Source organism: Malus sylvestris, chromosome 13 (genome assembly GCF_916048215.2).
Source record: "Malus sylvestris chromosome 13, drMalSylv7.2, whole genome shotgun sequence".
NCBI lineage: Eukaryota > Viridiplantae > Streptophyta > Magnoliopsida > Rosales > Rosaceae > Malus > Malus sylvestris.
In genome coordinates this window covers 7,157,361-7,173,018 of record NC_062272.1, presented here as the reverse complement: position 1 = coordinate 7,173,018, position 15,658 = coordinate 7,157,361, and the positions used below count along the sequence as shown (strand labels likewise).

The window sequence follows — 15,658 nt, the reverse complement described above, 5'->3', positions numbered from 1 at the left end:
AACTCAACGGCCACACGTGTTCTATGTCACTCCTTACCTCCCGTGCTTGTTGTGCATGTGTTAGGCTTAAAAATTCGCCACACACAAAGATGCGTGTGAGAATGTGAAGATAAAGTCCCACATCTGTGAGGGACCAACTATGCACAGTCTTATAAGAGGTTGAACTACTTCTTATATTACTAATTGATTTTAGGGTAAATTACATAGTAACTCCTCAGGTTTGAGGTCTATTACAACCCCATACAACATCTTTAAAATATTTCACTTTCATACCTCACGTACTATTTTATTTCAAAATAATACCTCTGTTAGATTTTCCATTCATTGATCCGTTAAATGCTGGCGTGACTGCCAAATGTGTGCCATATGGTAAAAATAATAAATAAAAATAAAAAAACCAAAAACAAAAGCTGAAACACACCTCCCCGCAACCCCAAACCTAGAAACCTTATCCCCCCACGACCCACGTAGACGCACCTCCCTCCCCCCTCCTCCTCTCTTCTCCCCCATCTTCATCTTCTTACCCTTGCAACCCAGAAAAAAAAAAAAAAAAAAAAAAAAACCCTTCAATTCGTCTTCCTCCCTCCTCATCTCTTCTCCCCCATCTTCATCTTCTTCCCCCTACAACCCACAAAAAAAAACCCCTTCAGTTCGTCTTCCCCCTCTTCCTCCCCTCCTTTCTCCCCCATCTTCATCTTCTTCCCCCTGCAACCCACCAAAAAAAAAAAAAAAAAAAACCCCTTTAGTTTGTCTTTCCCCCTCCTCATCCCTGTGGGGTGGGTTTTTGGATGGGAGGGGAGGTGAAGAGAGTGTAGGGAAGGGAGGAGGTTGGAAGGCTTGGTAGGGAGAAGAAGGGGGGGGGGGAGAGGTTGTGGGGGTGGGTTCTGCGTTTTTCAAGGATTTTAATTTTATTTTTATTTTTAGAAGATTCAAGTTAAAAAAAAAAAAAAATTAATTATTTTTGTCACGTGGCACACATTTAGTAGCCACGTCAGCATTTAACAGATCAATGAATAAAAAATCTAACGGATGTATTATTTTGAAATAAAATAGTACGTGAGGTATGAAAGTGAAATGTTTTAAAAGATGTTGTATGAGATTGTAATAGACCTCAAACATGTGGAGTTACTATGTAATTTATCCTTAATTTTATTATAGAATCTCAACTTTACAACAACTTAAAACATTGATCAAAGTTCAAACTAGTATTTTCAGACGTCTGAAATTCACATATATAGTGAATGTTATTGATACAATTACATATTGTTATGTGTTTTAATTTTTCTACGTAATAATGTGTGATAACTTGAGATATCGGTATAGTGACGTTATTGTACTACGGAAGTTGCTCTTGTTGATTAAGGTTTAAACATCCGAGCCAAGAATATTCAAGGGTCAGCCAAACATAGGCAGAAGACTTTTGCTGGTTAGAACATAGACGGCCGGGTGGGGTGGGTGGGCATGGATTTCTCATTTCTGTACTCCTGGTTGTTTTCTGCGCTTTTGTTTCAGTTTCTTCAGAGTTGACCAGAAAGTAACTAAAAGCCATGGAATTTTATACTCAAATCAAATGCAATGGCACGCAACTTTAGAATTTGACATGTCTGAAACGGACAGACGTCCAAGTCCGAGTGACAAATTTCAATTAGCTGTAAAAGTAATTGGCCCACAAGTGTCACTAACAATTATATTTAGGATTTTTTATCGCAATTTGTTTCTGAAACCCATTCCATAAAATTAAAAATCAATAAATATAGTCCGTGAAAATGAGTGTCGTCAATTAATGTTGTTCTTCCGATACCATTTCGTCAAAAAATCTGTTATGTGTTGAGGTAGCGTATAATTAGGTTCCACAAATATAATTAAATATTTATCATATAAATTAAAAACATTTAAATAATAAAAAACAAAATTTATTTTAATATAATTAAAAACGCGAAAGAATCGATCATCCAGAAGGCAATCGAGGGGCACAATGCGAAAGGATCGATTAGAGGAACACGAAGTGGAAGAGCTCGCAGAAGCTTTTCGAGTTGAAGGACGCGGAAGTGAAATGTGTGGCGGTGGGGAGTTGGCCAAGATTCCAGGTCTATGAGGTGGATTTTGGATGGGGAAAACCCAAGGGGATGAGAAGCGGGTCGAACAATCAGCTCGACGGGATGGTGTATTTGTGCCGGGGGAAGTGCGGCAGGAGGAGCATTGATGTGGAGATTCGCTTGCAGGCTCCAACAATGGAGAAGCTGGAGCAGGATAAGGGTTTTCCGTAGTGGTAACTATGGGATTAAAATTAATTAATTGGTTTATGTGTTGGGTTTTTTATTTTATTTTTTTATTTTTTGGTCAAAGTTCTTGTGTGGGTTTTGTTACCGCACTGTTCAACTTCTTGTTTTTTCGTTTTTAATTATATTAAATTTTTTTTTTATTATTTAAGCATTTTTAATCTATATAGTGTCAAATCAGCATATAATAGATTTTTTGAAGGAATAGTAACGGAATGACCACATTGATTTGCAGCATCCATTTTCAAGAACTACATTGATTGATTTTCAATTGCATGGACTATCTTGATAGAGTGTGTCAATTTCAGATATCATTTATGATAAAAACCCTTATATTTATATATCAGCTTAAAAGTTGATCAATGTAGTACTAGTGCTTGTGCTTGTCCCTGCCGATAATTCATAATTCAGGGACCCAAAAGCTAAGCCTCTTACTTCAAAACTAAGTGGGCTCTTGATAAAAAATTTAAAAAATAAAAAAAAATAAAAGAAAAACCAAGTGGGCTCTGAAGGTGTAAGCAGGATTAATTATATGACTTTTTCGAGAATTGTATCAAGAAGCCCCTATAGCTCAGTGGTAGAGCGTCAGTCTTGTAAACTGAAGGTCTATAGTTCGATCCTGCATGGGGGCATTTTTTTTATACTTTCGTTTTTATTTCTTCTTGCTTGAGTTCCTCACAAAGTTGCGCAATTGAAGCCTGGATCTTAAACAAACGGGCTCAGGCCCAACCCAACCAAGACTACAACTAAGCCCAGACCCGCAAACTACAAAAGCTTCCTTCCGCGGCCCTAATGGCATTATCGTTATACCACAAAAACCAAGGGTTTCTGGTGTACGTCCAACCCGCCGCACTCTTCTATATAAACCCGCGTCCCTTTCATCCCCCAACCCTAAATTCGGTAGCCGCCGCTCCTCTCGGTTTGCAACTCCATTTTCGTACTCCGACTAGCACTTACAAGTATTCTAATTTAGGGTTTGGGGGTCGCTTCTGATAGGCGTTACGTTCATCGGCTGCTTTGTAATTCCAGAAGGACGTGTCAACGGAAGCGTAAATCAGCTTCGGTTTCCATCCCAAATTCATCAAAAACAGCTACGCATTTTTCGAAATGGTCGTAGTTTGTTGTCTGGTTTTGGGCCGGAGTCGAGACGTTGTCTTACAAATCACTGTCGGTGTTTTCTTCGAAATTGTCGTAGTTGCTTCATATGGTGAACGCCCTGTAAATTTCGATTGTGTTGGGGATGTTCTAGTTTCCGGAGCGTAGATTAAAATTAAGAATTACCAGTACTAAACAGCACCGTGTCTGCTTTTTGCTTTTGCACCGTGTTACCTGTCTCCTGGTACACATTTTTATTATTATTATTCTTTTTTTTTTAATAATGTTTTTTGTATGAAATTTGAAAATGATTGAGCAATGACGATGAAACAAACCCTTGGCTGTAGTTCTGATCTGGTAATTAGTAGAACCAGAAGCTGATTATTAAGGGATGTGTCTGAGCTCATTTCAATCCTTAATTTTTTTTTGTTTTAAGGTTTTTGATTCGTTTGTGTTCCTGTTTTTTTGTTGCTAATTTGGATTTGGGTCTGTCTTAATCGTGTTTAACTTTGTGCATTGATGAAGCATTTTATCATGGACTAGAGTTTCTGATCTGGGTTTAACAAACCAGAAGTTGATTACCAACCCTTGGCTGTTTGAACACTCTTCTGGCTTCTCCTTGTCTAGCCTGGTTTTGTTTAAAGAAAACTAACGAAAATGGTTTAAAATTTTTGAATTTTAATAAAGATAAAATAAAGAGTAAAATGAATAATATCATAATTGATTTTTTAATGTAAAAATGTGATTTTTTGTTAAAATAAACAGTATAAGGAGCTTTTTGTTAAAGTTTCTTTTGTTTAATCCTAATTGTAATGGCATGTGACTTTTGGATTTTGATTTACTTTGACGGTGAATGGTTGGACAAGAAACGAACCAACGAAACAACTAACAAAACAATTGGATCAATAGAAACCGGCAGTGAGCGCTCATATAATCCTACCAAATAGTACTAAGCACACTTTAACAACCACCTAACAGTTGACGGGAGGCACATAGGCCGAGTAGCGGAGATCGGTGGTTGAGGACGTGTAAAGGAAAGTAGCAACAGAGCAAGCTCAAGGAAATTAAGACAAAGTTCAAGGGACAAAGCTTAAGGAAAGCCAAAACAAAAGGCCAAAAGAGAGAAAGACAGCAGAAACTAAACTTTTGAGTGGGAAGGATGGAGTGATAAAATCTGTTAATTGTGGGGTTTTTTTTCAGCTTAATCACTGAGGTTTTATTTTATTTTTTTGAACAAACAATATTATCCACACGAAGGAAGAGGGGGCGGGCTTGGCCTTACAATGGACTAGCAATAATGTGATTCAAATTCGTTTTTGGTAAGAATCGAACCTACGATCTCTCACTTATAAATGAAGACAAATGCTTACCAAATCGTAGTACTAAATAGCAGCTTAATCATTGAGTTTAGAAGTTTAAATTTATGTTATAACTATTTTTTTTCTTCAGTGGTTAGCTATTAGAGCATCTTCAAATGAGATGTCAAAATGTCCACATCATCAATAATAGTAACAAAAAACAGCACTATAATTTTCCAACCGAAATGTCAAATCCTACATGGCATGACATGGAAAGGCAGCAGGAAAGGTTGATGTCAAATTTGACGGTAGCTTCAAATAATTTTTAATTAATTACTTATTATTTTATTTTTGCCCTCTCTCGCTCTACCCATCTTCCTGTTGAACCAAGACCAAGCTCACGAACTGCAATTACAAAGAAAATCTTTGATTTTTCATCTATCACACACTATGTGGACCAATTTCGACTAAAAAATCATCACTTTCGAAAACCCCCAAATTGAAAAACCCTAGTCTCCACCAAATGTGAATCCAACACCTCCACAATGCGCCAATGCATAATCCAACTCACAGAAGATGATTTATGCCAGAGACGAATCAGGTGGAAGCAACATCAGCGATGGTGGAGGCGGATTTCATAGAGTGCAAGCAGAGTGTGACCTAAAATCCAATTGGGAACTCAATCTTTCACAAAAACTCGAAGAGTATCCGGGTGGAAGCAACGACAGTAGTGGAGGCGGATTTTATAGAGTGCAACCAGAGCGTGACCTAGAATCCAATTGGGAAGTCGATCATGCACAAAAACTTGAAGAGTTTTTGCTCAAGATTTGCTCCGGTGAAATGCCCACTGAAGCAGAAGGCCATGTCACTGTTATTTATGCAGAAGGTGTTCCTTTTGCTTCAAACTACTATTTTTCTATTAATTTAATGTTTCTTTAAAATATAAAACAGATATTCACCAATATATATATATATAGGGTTGTTTTGTACACACCCCGCATTTTGTTGACTACACCTCATATACTTAATACACCTCACATACTTTCCAATACTACCCTTACACCCACACTCTTTGTGAAATTTAAGATTTCTTTTTATATTCTCTATTCAGTTTTCTGCACATTTAGCGGGTTTAGTCTTCCATCAATTTTCTGCACATTTAGTTATGTTTATAGATTTTTATTTCATTTTTTTAATGAAAATATGACTTTCATTAACATGAGGAATGAAAAAACAGTACAAGAGGAGAGAGCCAACTAGGCTCCTTTTCAATACCAGATTTAAAATCATTAGCACGAACTGCATACTGAGCTAGTTCATGAGCCACAACAAGCTTTGTTCTTCCATTGACAAAAAAAATTTCAAAACTTTTTCCCAACATTTGTATATTCTCCATGGTAACCCTCTGGACCCAGACAATCCTCCATAGATGTAATATCAGCCACCACCACTCCCTTCGCGTCGAGCTCGAGAACAATATCTCTAAGACCCAAATTAAAAGCAAACATCAAACGTTCCAAAGGGTTGTACCATGGATTGGTTTTGATTCGAATTATTGTGAAAGTATTACTTTTTAAAGCTAAAATTTATTTTATTTTTTTATTTTTTTTGTTTGTGAATGTTTTGCGGTAGGTTTTGACATACCTCCTAACGTCATCGCTCAATGCATCACCATTGACTTCTTGAGAGATCCTCTTGTCCCATAATTCACGTAGTTTGGTGTCGTCGTCGATCTCAAGCTTCTTCTGGCACCTAATGGTGGGATTCACAATGTTAAACTTCATGTTTGCTCCGCCTGCTAAACCACTCGAATTCAACGAGCTCCTGGCAGCTTGTTTCTTGAAATTTATTGGCTCGACTAATTTGATTGTTCTACTACTTTAACTAATTTGGTTTTCGTGGGCTAGATAGTCATTTCATATAGAAGTATATGTCATTTAATAATAATTTTTTATGTGAGGTGTATTTAACAATATGTGAGGTGCTAATAAAAATACCTATATATATATATATATAACAAAAATAAAGAAAAGAAAATAATGTAATAAAATAATAATTTAATTTCACATGTCGGGTGGAGAAAAAAAAAAATTTTAAATGTCAAAGTGCGATATAAGCTATCAAATTTAAAATTTTTATTTAAAATTTGACATCTTCTTTGAAGATGGTCTTAGTGGATTGTCCAGTTGGCACTTTTTGTGTGCTGAAGGCTTAAATAGGAGAGATTTTTCAGTGTGACCGGTACATGGAGTGGTACACCACATGTCACTATACCAATGGTGAGATATGTGTGTTAAAAAGTTAATAACTTAAAAAATAAAATTTCCCATTACTCCTATTAAAACACATGATATACTACTTATGTTCCCGTCACAATTAAAAATTTCTCTATAAGAGCAATAGCTCTCTTGCTTTTGCAAAGGTAATATCATTTTATTAAAAAAAAAATATACACCCGAGGCTTTTGCTTCTTCTTCTACATCTCGCTCTATCCTACATAGCTCCACTGCCAAGGTTGAGATAGGATAGGATTTTGAGTTTATCAAGGAGGAAGAGGGAATATTCAGAGGGTGGAAAAGGAAGAGGGAGAGGGAAAGAGGGCTAGAAGAAGGTGGGAGTCGGGCTGCCGCCGAGCCTAAGGGGCGGCGGCTGGAAGGGTTTCAAATCTGGCTTGCTGGGGGAGAGAACCCTGGGAGAGAAAAGCAAAAATATCTAGAATTTTAAGTGGATTAATGCCACGGAAGTTTTCGAACAAGAGAAATAACGGGAGTGTGATAATCGGCGTACAATACCAAAAACAAAACTATCAAAAGGGAAGATGCAGATATTGCTTTATTGCATAGTAACAAGTTCCAGATTCACATCAACAAGGCCCCCTAATGACCATAGATGATATGGACCTTTTGATGTCACATTTATTTTCATAGTGTCGAAGTAGCAGCAGCATATAATTACGAAATTCAAATGTATATAAAAATCTGACGGGTGCCTGTCGAGCTCAAGCTCAATCGATGCAGCAGCGGAACATGGAGAACCTCTCCATGAGACGGCCGCACTCAGCGCAGGCAACTGTCTCAGGCATGATTCCGGTTGCAGGCAAAATAAGATTAGTGCAGTGGTGTGGAGCCTGTTTATGCACCCCTTCTAGGTATTCATTCAGTGCCGGTGTAAACCCTATTTCAGTTGGCCTTATTTTCCAGTTGTTGTACTCCCTCAAGCTTCTCAACATGTGCTCCCCGTTGGCCTTGGACATGTCTGCTGAGCCAAGGGCGATCACTGCCCATCCGCGGTCGCTCGAGCCAAAGCTCAGCATCGATATGATCCCCTGCATTATACGATCGCTTTTCAAATGATCAGTTTGGGTTCTGCTTTGCTCGCTTAGGATTTGTCCTTTGGACTGCCACATGCTCTCGAGACGAATCCAGAAGAACCAAATGAGGTTCACCTCAAGGGTGTGGCTTAGCTTCTCAGCTTGAATGATGCTGATGATGTTCTTCACCACTTTCTCCTTAGCCTTGCTCTTCCCCACATAAAGCAATTCCAACTGAATCCCGGCTTCACGAGCCACATTTCTCGCTGCCTTTGTGAAGTTTCGGATCCACTCGATGTCTTCTCCGCCATACAAACAAATGTACTTCCTATCCGTGATCTGAAATTCATGCAAAAATCACACATTTAAGAATCTCGATAGCACATTCTAAAAAGAAATATCTTAAACCACGGGTTCATATTCACAGTTTGGCAATATAAGATGCAAATACGATAGAATAGTGCGTACCCAAGTATATAAGTTTTGATCTAGGGCATCAGCCAAAAGCTCAATCCTCCATGTTTCTTCTTCCCAAAGCATTCTCTCTTTCTGGCTAGTGAAAGGGAACGCAATGCTTCCCCAAATGCACATCATGTGAACAGCATTCTTGTGCACAATTTTGCCTTGAGGATCCATCACAACAAGCAGAGGCTTCTTGGCAAAATTCCACTTCCTCGGGTCCCTGATGTACCTCACCATAATCGGAGACACCACCGAAGGGTGGAACACGGTGTACCATTCTATGTTATTTCTTAGCATCTCGAATTGCTGGTACTTGGCGTCAGTCCACACATCTGTAATTGGAAGCCACACAACCTCGTACTGGCTCTCCGGCCTTGTAGGGTTGTGTTGTTTTTCCAAGTACATTTGTTGGACAATCATGTACTCGTTTTCGTGGATAACGTCTAGGTCTGTGATGAACAAAATCACTACTTTCCTTTTTAGCACATCAATGTCAACCTGTATATCAGAAAAAAAAATTTCAATTAATTGGGGGAGTCAGACATTCAAAACATAGTGGCTCCTAGAAGAGAAAAGAAAGTGAGATTTTAAAGCCAACCCTCTTCTTGTTGTAGCAATCATAGAGTGCAGGCTGATCATCCTTGTAAAACAAAACCTTCAGAGGCTTCGAGTTATCAATGTGTGGTGTTTCCAAGATGCGTGCAATTGCATTGAAAGCATCCTCCTCTTTGTTCTTCTCTGCATCACATAACCATTATTTAGTTATACATAAATAAGTTATACAGGAGAAGCCTGATCAGTATTAGTACTCTCTATCTATTTTAGGTTAAGACGCACGGATAAGTTGATGTAATCTGTCGAGGATCTCTTCAAGGTGATTGAATATGTTTTCGAGCTTATGGGCCAGCGATGATAGTTCCCACGCCTCTGTCACGTACCTGATACAGCATATAGTTACTTGAGAAGGTAGACACAGTTTTCTACTTGAAAAATTAGAGCAAACCAAAAAACAACTTACTCTGGCTCGGAGCCTGTGATGCCCAGAAGTTGTGATGCAGCAACTATAATAGCCCGAATTGTCCAGTAAACAGCTGTTGGGATATGAGCAGTGGCAGCTGTAGCTTTGACTTCGGGGCTCAAATGGGGGTCGTTGTGAATCTCCTGTAAGTGAACAATGGTCCTGGTCACTTTGAATATGACCCTAACCAGATTGTTGTATGCATCAAACTTCGGTTTCAAACTAGTCCCCGCACGTTCCAAGATCTCGTGCAGTTGCTTAAGCTGTCCAACTGCTTTGGCGAGTGGGTTGGTGGTGTATTGCTGAGCCAGGAGCCAAAACTCGCCATCTTTGATCGCAAATGCTCCCAAGGCAAGCACCACCTTTTCATCCCAATCGTAGTGTTGCACAATGTCTAGTATGTCCATTGCGGTCTTGTTTGCATCTTCCCTTTGCAGCGATTTGGACATTAACTGTCTCCCATTACATCAATCAACAAAGTTGACAAGTTCGTTATATTATTAAACTGTCGGTTTAAATAGCACTTACGAATAATGTTGCGTCACAATTGGAAGATAAGTATACATGTAGAGGCAAACCTCGCATTGAATTGCATTGAACACGGTGTTTGGAACATCGAAGCTGTCGTGGAGGGTACTCAGGCTAGCATGGAGGGCCTTCTCATGCTCCAAAGAATCCGCATGTATAGCTGCTGGTACTAATGCTCCCTAATTCACACACAAACATCGAAACAAAATAATCGATGAGCAACACAGTAAAGAAACTAAATTAGCAGCAGCTAAAGATTCTCTGTACATAATAATTAAGTGACAAAATTAAGCATGGACAGACCGGGACTAGAGTGCCATCATGGATGTCAGGTTTCGTGAAGCGTGAAAGAATGGCCTCAATGGTTTGAAGAATTTGTGTGACTGCAAGAGAAGGCACTTCGTAGGGATGGTCATGAGATTTATCAGTCAGCATAATTTGGTTGATCAATGCATTATCATCAGCTGTTGTCGAATACTGACGATGTCCGTCGCGCCCATCTTTAAGCTGAGGAGCGCGATTACGGCCGCCGTCTCTGCTTGTTGGGTTGACACCCTTATTGAGAGGTACCAGTGCCATTACCGAAGGTCGGGATTTCTAAGCGATGAGGGGATGGAAGAAGACCGGCAATGGCTTCAATGTGTTGGTTGCATTTGGTATTTGCTAGATAGGGTTTATATAGTAATTAATTGACGTAATAAAATGGGGAAAGAAAAAAAAGGGAGTGTGCAGCTGCTACCTTGCTTGCATTAGGGTTTAAACTAAAAAGTGTCATCTGTACTTGAGAGAATATATAGATACAGATGTTTGGATAAAGTGCTTTGGCTCTGTCAGTTTCTACACATTCTAAATATTCTTACTCCAGGAATATGTTTTTAGTTACCGGCATTAGTTACTGGCATCATGACGCACATTTTACTGTGCTCACTGTTGCATTCAGAGTCTGCATCAAGTTTCAAATATTTTCTCTGATTTATTTTTTCTTTCAGTTTCCTTTTTACTGGTGCTGTCGTGTGATTTTGAGCTGTGTTGTTCTTTACTTTGACAGTTGGGCTTCAATTTGTGCTGGGATTGGCGCATATATCATGTGTCATGTGTTACAACAATTGAAGACCAACTTGTGTTGGTGTTATGGCGCGTAACGGTGCAAGTCTTCAAAGTAAAGACAAGATTGGATTGCTACAAGGAGAAGGCAGCAGCTATGTTTGACTTACCTGTGTGAATACATGACATAGATTTACTATCACAGCTATGTACGTAATAGTGAAGTGGCTGTGTGTTGAAGCAAGTCTTCAGTATGCAGTAAATGCATGTCTGCTTGGTGGATATGAAAGGTGACTTACTCAAGGCTTCTGTTTATAGAAGTAAAGGCTTGCATAAGCTTGATGAGTTAGAAAACATTAAGAGGGTTGAACACGGGTGGAGAGAAAATAAGAGAGCAAGAGTGAAAGATCTTTTGGAGAGAATGAGATATGGGGAATTTTCTATGGTTTTTTTTTGGGGACTTTAACGAAAAGCTCCTGGTACCGTTCACTTTAACGAAAAACCACATTTTACACTAAAAAGTCAATCTTGGTACTATTCACCTTACCCTTTATTTTGTATTACGAATCTGGATCCTCACCTGATCCTCTTTTTGAGGATCCCGAAGATCTGTGAATCGTTTTCATTCATCATACATCGTACGGTTAGAAATCATTTTAAATATTTTTATTTAAAATTAAACACAAATAGTACCTGACAAAAAATAACCGCACGATGTATGTTGAACATACACGATTCACCGATTCCCAGATTCCTCACCAAAAGGATCCGAAGAGGATCCTGGGGATCCTCAAATCGTATCCGTTCATTGTATATCGTGCAACCAATTTTCGTCAGCTACTATTCATATTTAATTTAAAATAATTTCTGACCACACGATATACGATGAACGGACATGATATGAGGATCTGAAGAGGATCCTCATTCGCATTACAAAGCCTCGGTATAATTAGTATTAGAGTCCTTATTTTATTTTTTGTTAAATAAATTCGTACATTCTTCAATGATTAAAGAATGATCTCTCGACCAAGGTATAAAAAATCGATAATATCGACGATATTTCGCCGATATTATCGTTTTTTGGGGAGTCCGATATTTCTACACATATCCGATAGGTTTTCGTCAAAATATCGAGATAATATCGATAATATCACGATATTAGAGATAATATTGCGATATTAGCGATATTATCGCGACATTGCTTGAAGGCGACGCCGATGGAGTAGACGGCGACGAGCATGAGGGCCTTGAGCATCTGGATGAAGGAGATGGAGAGGAAGATGTAGGCGGAGTTGGAGAGCCAGAGGGAGAGGGAGTAGAGAGCGCCGATGGGGACGACGGAGGAGAGGTAGAGGTCGCGGGACATGGTGACGAGCTCGACGAGGAGGAAGGCGAAGGAGGAGCAGAGGGAAAGGAAGTATAGAGCGCCGATGGGGATGACCGATTTGAGGTAGAGCCACGGGGTATCTATGTTGCTTGGCTCTTGGTTGAAAAGGGGTGCGAAACTGAGAAACAATGGAGAGATTAAAAGCCTTTTCAGATTTTCTAGAGAGAGATGGGCAAATTGGGATTTATTTTAGCCTTTGATTTAGAATCCTAAGAAATTCACTACATGGATGCATGGCATGTGGCCAGCCTTGTCTGTTGAAAGGGATGATCTGCTACGGAGAGATAGAGAGCCTTTTGAGGCTCTGGGCTCGAGGTAAGGGCAAAAGATGTAGCAGCTGCTAGGGTTTTTCAATTCAAACAGGAAGCTGCTGCATCAACATATATTGTAGTTGTCGCTGCACTTTGACACAAGTGTGGACTTGGACGTGTTGGGCCGTGTTTCTCTTCAATAGCACCAGGTCTTCAGTTCAAATCCAGGTGATCTTTGTCCTTTTTCTTCTTTATATATAAATGATTATGGTGTGTTTAGACTTCTTTAATTAATTACTACATATTTTCTACACTCACAATGTTTGTTAGCTCGCTATCTAATCAACTTGATAATGTTAAATCCATCATACAATGCATTTCCTTCCAATTTTTTGTGATAAATGAATAGATAATTGACTAAATAAACATCCTGCAAAGTTTCAATAAAAATTTCCAAGTTTTTCTTACAATTTCCGTAGTTTCCATGTAATTTTTATCGATATCGATATTATCCCGATATTTTCATCGATATTTTCGTGTTTTCAGACTACTGATATTACCGATATTTTCTTCCTTGCTCTTGACTCATAAAGCCTGTGAGCAGATTAAGTTCTCAATCAGAAGTACTGATCAAGACATAAGTTTTCGTACGAATCAACCGGAACCAAATCAAAGAACTTGAAGTGGAAAGGTAAAATGCATCAAAGGATAATTTATCGTTGAATATATATTAAACAAAACTTCTTCAGCCAACCATTATAATTTAGAAAACAAATATATTGTAGTTTATGCGTTGTGCGATCATTTTTGTTTTTTGTTTTTTGAACAAATAGTAGTATTTACATTAAATGAAAGAGGTTTAGCCTCACAATGGTCTAACAATAATATGGTTTAAATTCGACTTTAGCGAGAATCGAACCTAAAACCTCTCACTTACAAATGAAGAAGAATATCATTAAACTAAACTGTAGTACTAAGTGACGTTATTCGATATTTAGGGCCAAAAAATCTATAACTTTAATGGCAGACTTTAAAAAGCTAGGCACTAAACTTCTTTTCAAGTCAAATGGTACCCAGTAAATTAAATAATTAAGATAATCTCTCTTATAATTCTTTAATAAAGGGTAAATTACATGGTACTCATTCAAGTTTAAGGTCTATTACAACCTCATACAACATCTTTAAAACATTTCACTTTCATACCTCACGTACTATTTTATTTCAAAATAATAGTTCCGTTAAATTTTCCATCCATTAATCTGTTAAATGTTGACGTGGCATTAGTGGACCCTGTTACACGTCAGCCCACTCCCTCCAAAACTTGCACACATGGATATCCATCTGCCACATCATGCCAACTAGCAAAAAGTGTCACGTGGCCAAAATTTCAAATTTCAAAATTTTCCCGCCAATTTTTTTTTTTTTGAATTCCTATTTCTTTATGGGTTTTGTCGGCTAAATTATGAACAATTGCATCAGATGCAATCCAAAATGTAAAAATGCATATTCCCACATAATTGAACCTAGTAATCAATGAATAGGCAAAAATGTATTCCAATATCCAAATAGGCAACTAAAGTAGCAATATATTTCACTTTCTTGGTAACCAAATAACAAGCATGTTCCATATATTGGCAACCAAAGCTAACATCTAGGAGTTCAACTGGAAATAACAATAAAAAAACCCTAACAAGCTAGCATGTTCCCAAAAGGATATCCAGCCAATAGCAAAATAACAGTTCCTAATAACTTACAAATCCAATTGGGAGCAAAATAACAGTTCCTAGCTAAGCAAAAAAATAGTTCCTAGCTGTTGCCAACATTCACAAAAAATTCCAGCCACTAGCAAAAAATTCCAACATAAAAAAACCTAGTTTGTTCTTGTATGGCAACACTTTTCACTTTCTTGGTTGCCTTGTCTTTCTCTTCTTCACTCCTTCATCTGTTTGAACCTCTGAATTACCTCTTCCAGCTGTGCTTGATGCCTACATCCAATGTTCAGTACAACAATATCCAAATCAACAACAATATAAGCCACAAGTTATCACAAAAGAATATCCACATCCACTGCATACAAAAGAATCCCTAAGTTATCACAATATAGGCCACAAATTCATTTACAAACGCTAACTAAATAAAACAAGTGAAACAGTGCTTACCTTGAGTTTCCTTCCCCTCTTCCTTGGTACACCACCTGGATTACTAGATGCTCCATGTGCAGAACTTGATGCTTAAAACAAATTAAAGGATTTCAAGATTGTTGATGCACAAAACCGGGAGGTCTTGGAACAACGTAAATCTGACCGTGAATCTGCAAGAAAGTAAAGAACACAAGATGTATCGTGGTTCACCCCAATGTTTGGGCTACGTCCACACTGATGTTGATTGTATTTCTCTGTAACTGTATGTATGGATTACAAGTGTGAGGGGGAGTCCCCCCACAGAAAGATAGAGTTTGAGAGAGCTTTGCTCTGAATATGAGAGCCTCTGTTTGGGGATGTGAGGCTTGAGAATTGTGAGGGTGAGGAGTCCCTTTTATAGACTAAGGGCTCCTCCCCTTTTACATAGATCATGAGTTCAATGTTTGGAAGCCCAAGTAACGAGACCCAATATAATATCGTACTAATAGTAGTCCCCCAAGTCTTCAGTCAAGAGAGTCTTTTGGCTGGAGACTTTGAAATTCAGTGCATGTATGAGCCGAAGTAACTAGATGTCGTCTAGAACTGATACTCGATATGAGGCGTGTTCAATGTGAAATGATGCTCAACTAGAAGTAGCACATGTTGCGAGGCTGCTCGGCTTGTGGCTTATGTTGCCTTGGTTGGCTTAGTTTGTGGCGTTTGAAGGTGAGGGAGTCCCTTTTATAGAATAAGGGCCCGCTCCTCAATATATGAATGATGGGCTAGAGTTGATGCTCTCTAATGATGGTGAGGGAGTCCCTTTTATAGAATAAGGGCTCGCTCCTCAATACATAAGTGATGGGTTA

At 38.6% G+C, this 15,658-nt stretch overlaps 1 protein-coding gene and 2 non-coding genes across 3 annotated transcripts; 2 read left to right on the top strand and 1 right to left on the bottom strand.

Moving 5' to 3' along the window:
* Positions 1–2,839: 2,839 nt before the first annotated feature.
* TRNAT-UGU (transfer RNA threonine (anticodon UGU)) lies at positions 2,840–2,911 on the top strand. The gene has a single exon. It is a non-coding gene; the product is annotated as a tRNA-Thr (tRNA).
* Positions 2,912–3,473: 562 nt separating this feature from the next.
* On the top strand, positions 3,474–3,626 carry LOC126598280 (small nucleolar RNA snoR137). Its single transcript, XR_007614784.1, has one exon. It is a non-coding gene; the product is annotated as a small nucleolar RNA snoR137 (small nucleolar RNA).
* Positions 3,627–7,480: 3,854 nt separating this feature from the next.
* On the bottom strand, positions 7,481–10,627 carry LOC126597305 (protein SIEVE ELEMENT OCCLUSION A-like). The gene is made up of 7 exons (XM_050264091.1): positions 10,294–10,627; positions 10,041–10,169; positions 9,463–9,914; positions 9,282–9,382; positions 9,043–9,182; positions 8,451–8,942; positions 7,481–8,321 (listed from the first exon to the last, which is right to left on the bottom strand). The coding sequence occupies exons 1-7, from the start codon at positions 10,567–10,569 to the stop codon at positions 7,677–7,679; spliced, it is 2,235 nt and encodes a 744-aa protein (XP_050120048.1). The 5' UTR covers positions 10,570–10,627; the 3' UTR covers positions 7,481–7,676.
* Between the last annotated feature and the right edge of the window lie 5,031 nt (positions 10,628–15,658).

What these genes read in the sequence shown, in the direction of transcription:
- LOC126597305 (XM_050264091.1), bottom strand. Translation starts at nt 10,569, where the DNA reads ATGGCACTGGTACCTCTCAATAAGGGTGTCAACCCAACAAGCAGAGAC. An exon ending in ATCACAGGCTCCGAGCCAGA is followed by an intron (nt 9,383 to 9,462) that starts GTAAGTTGTTTT and finishes ATGCTGTATCAG; the next exon opens with GTACGTGACAGAGGCGTGGG. An exon ending in CAGATTACATCAACTTATCC is followed by an intron (nt 9,183 to 9,281) that starts GTGCGTCTTAAC and finishes TATGTGATGCAG; the next exon opens with AGAAGAACAAAGAGGAGGAT.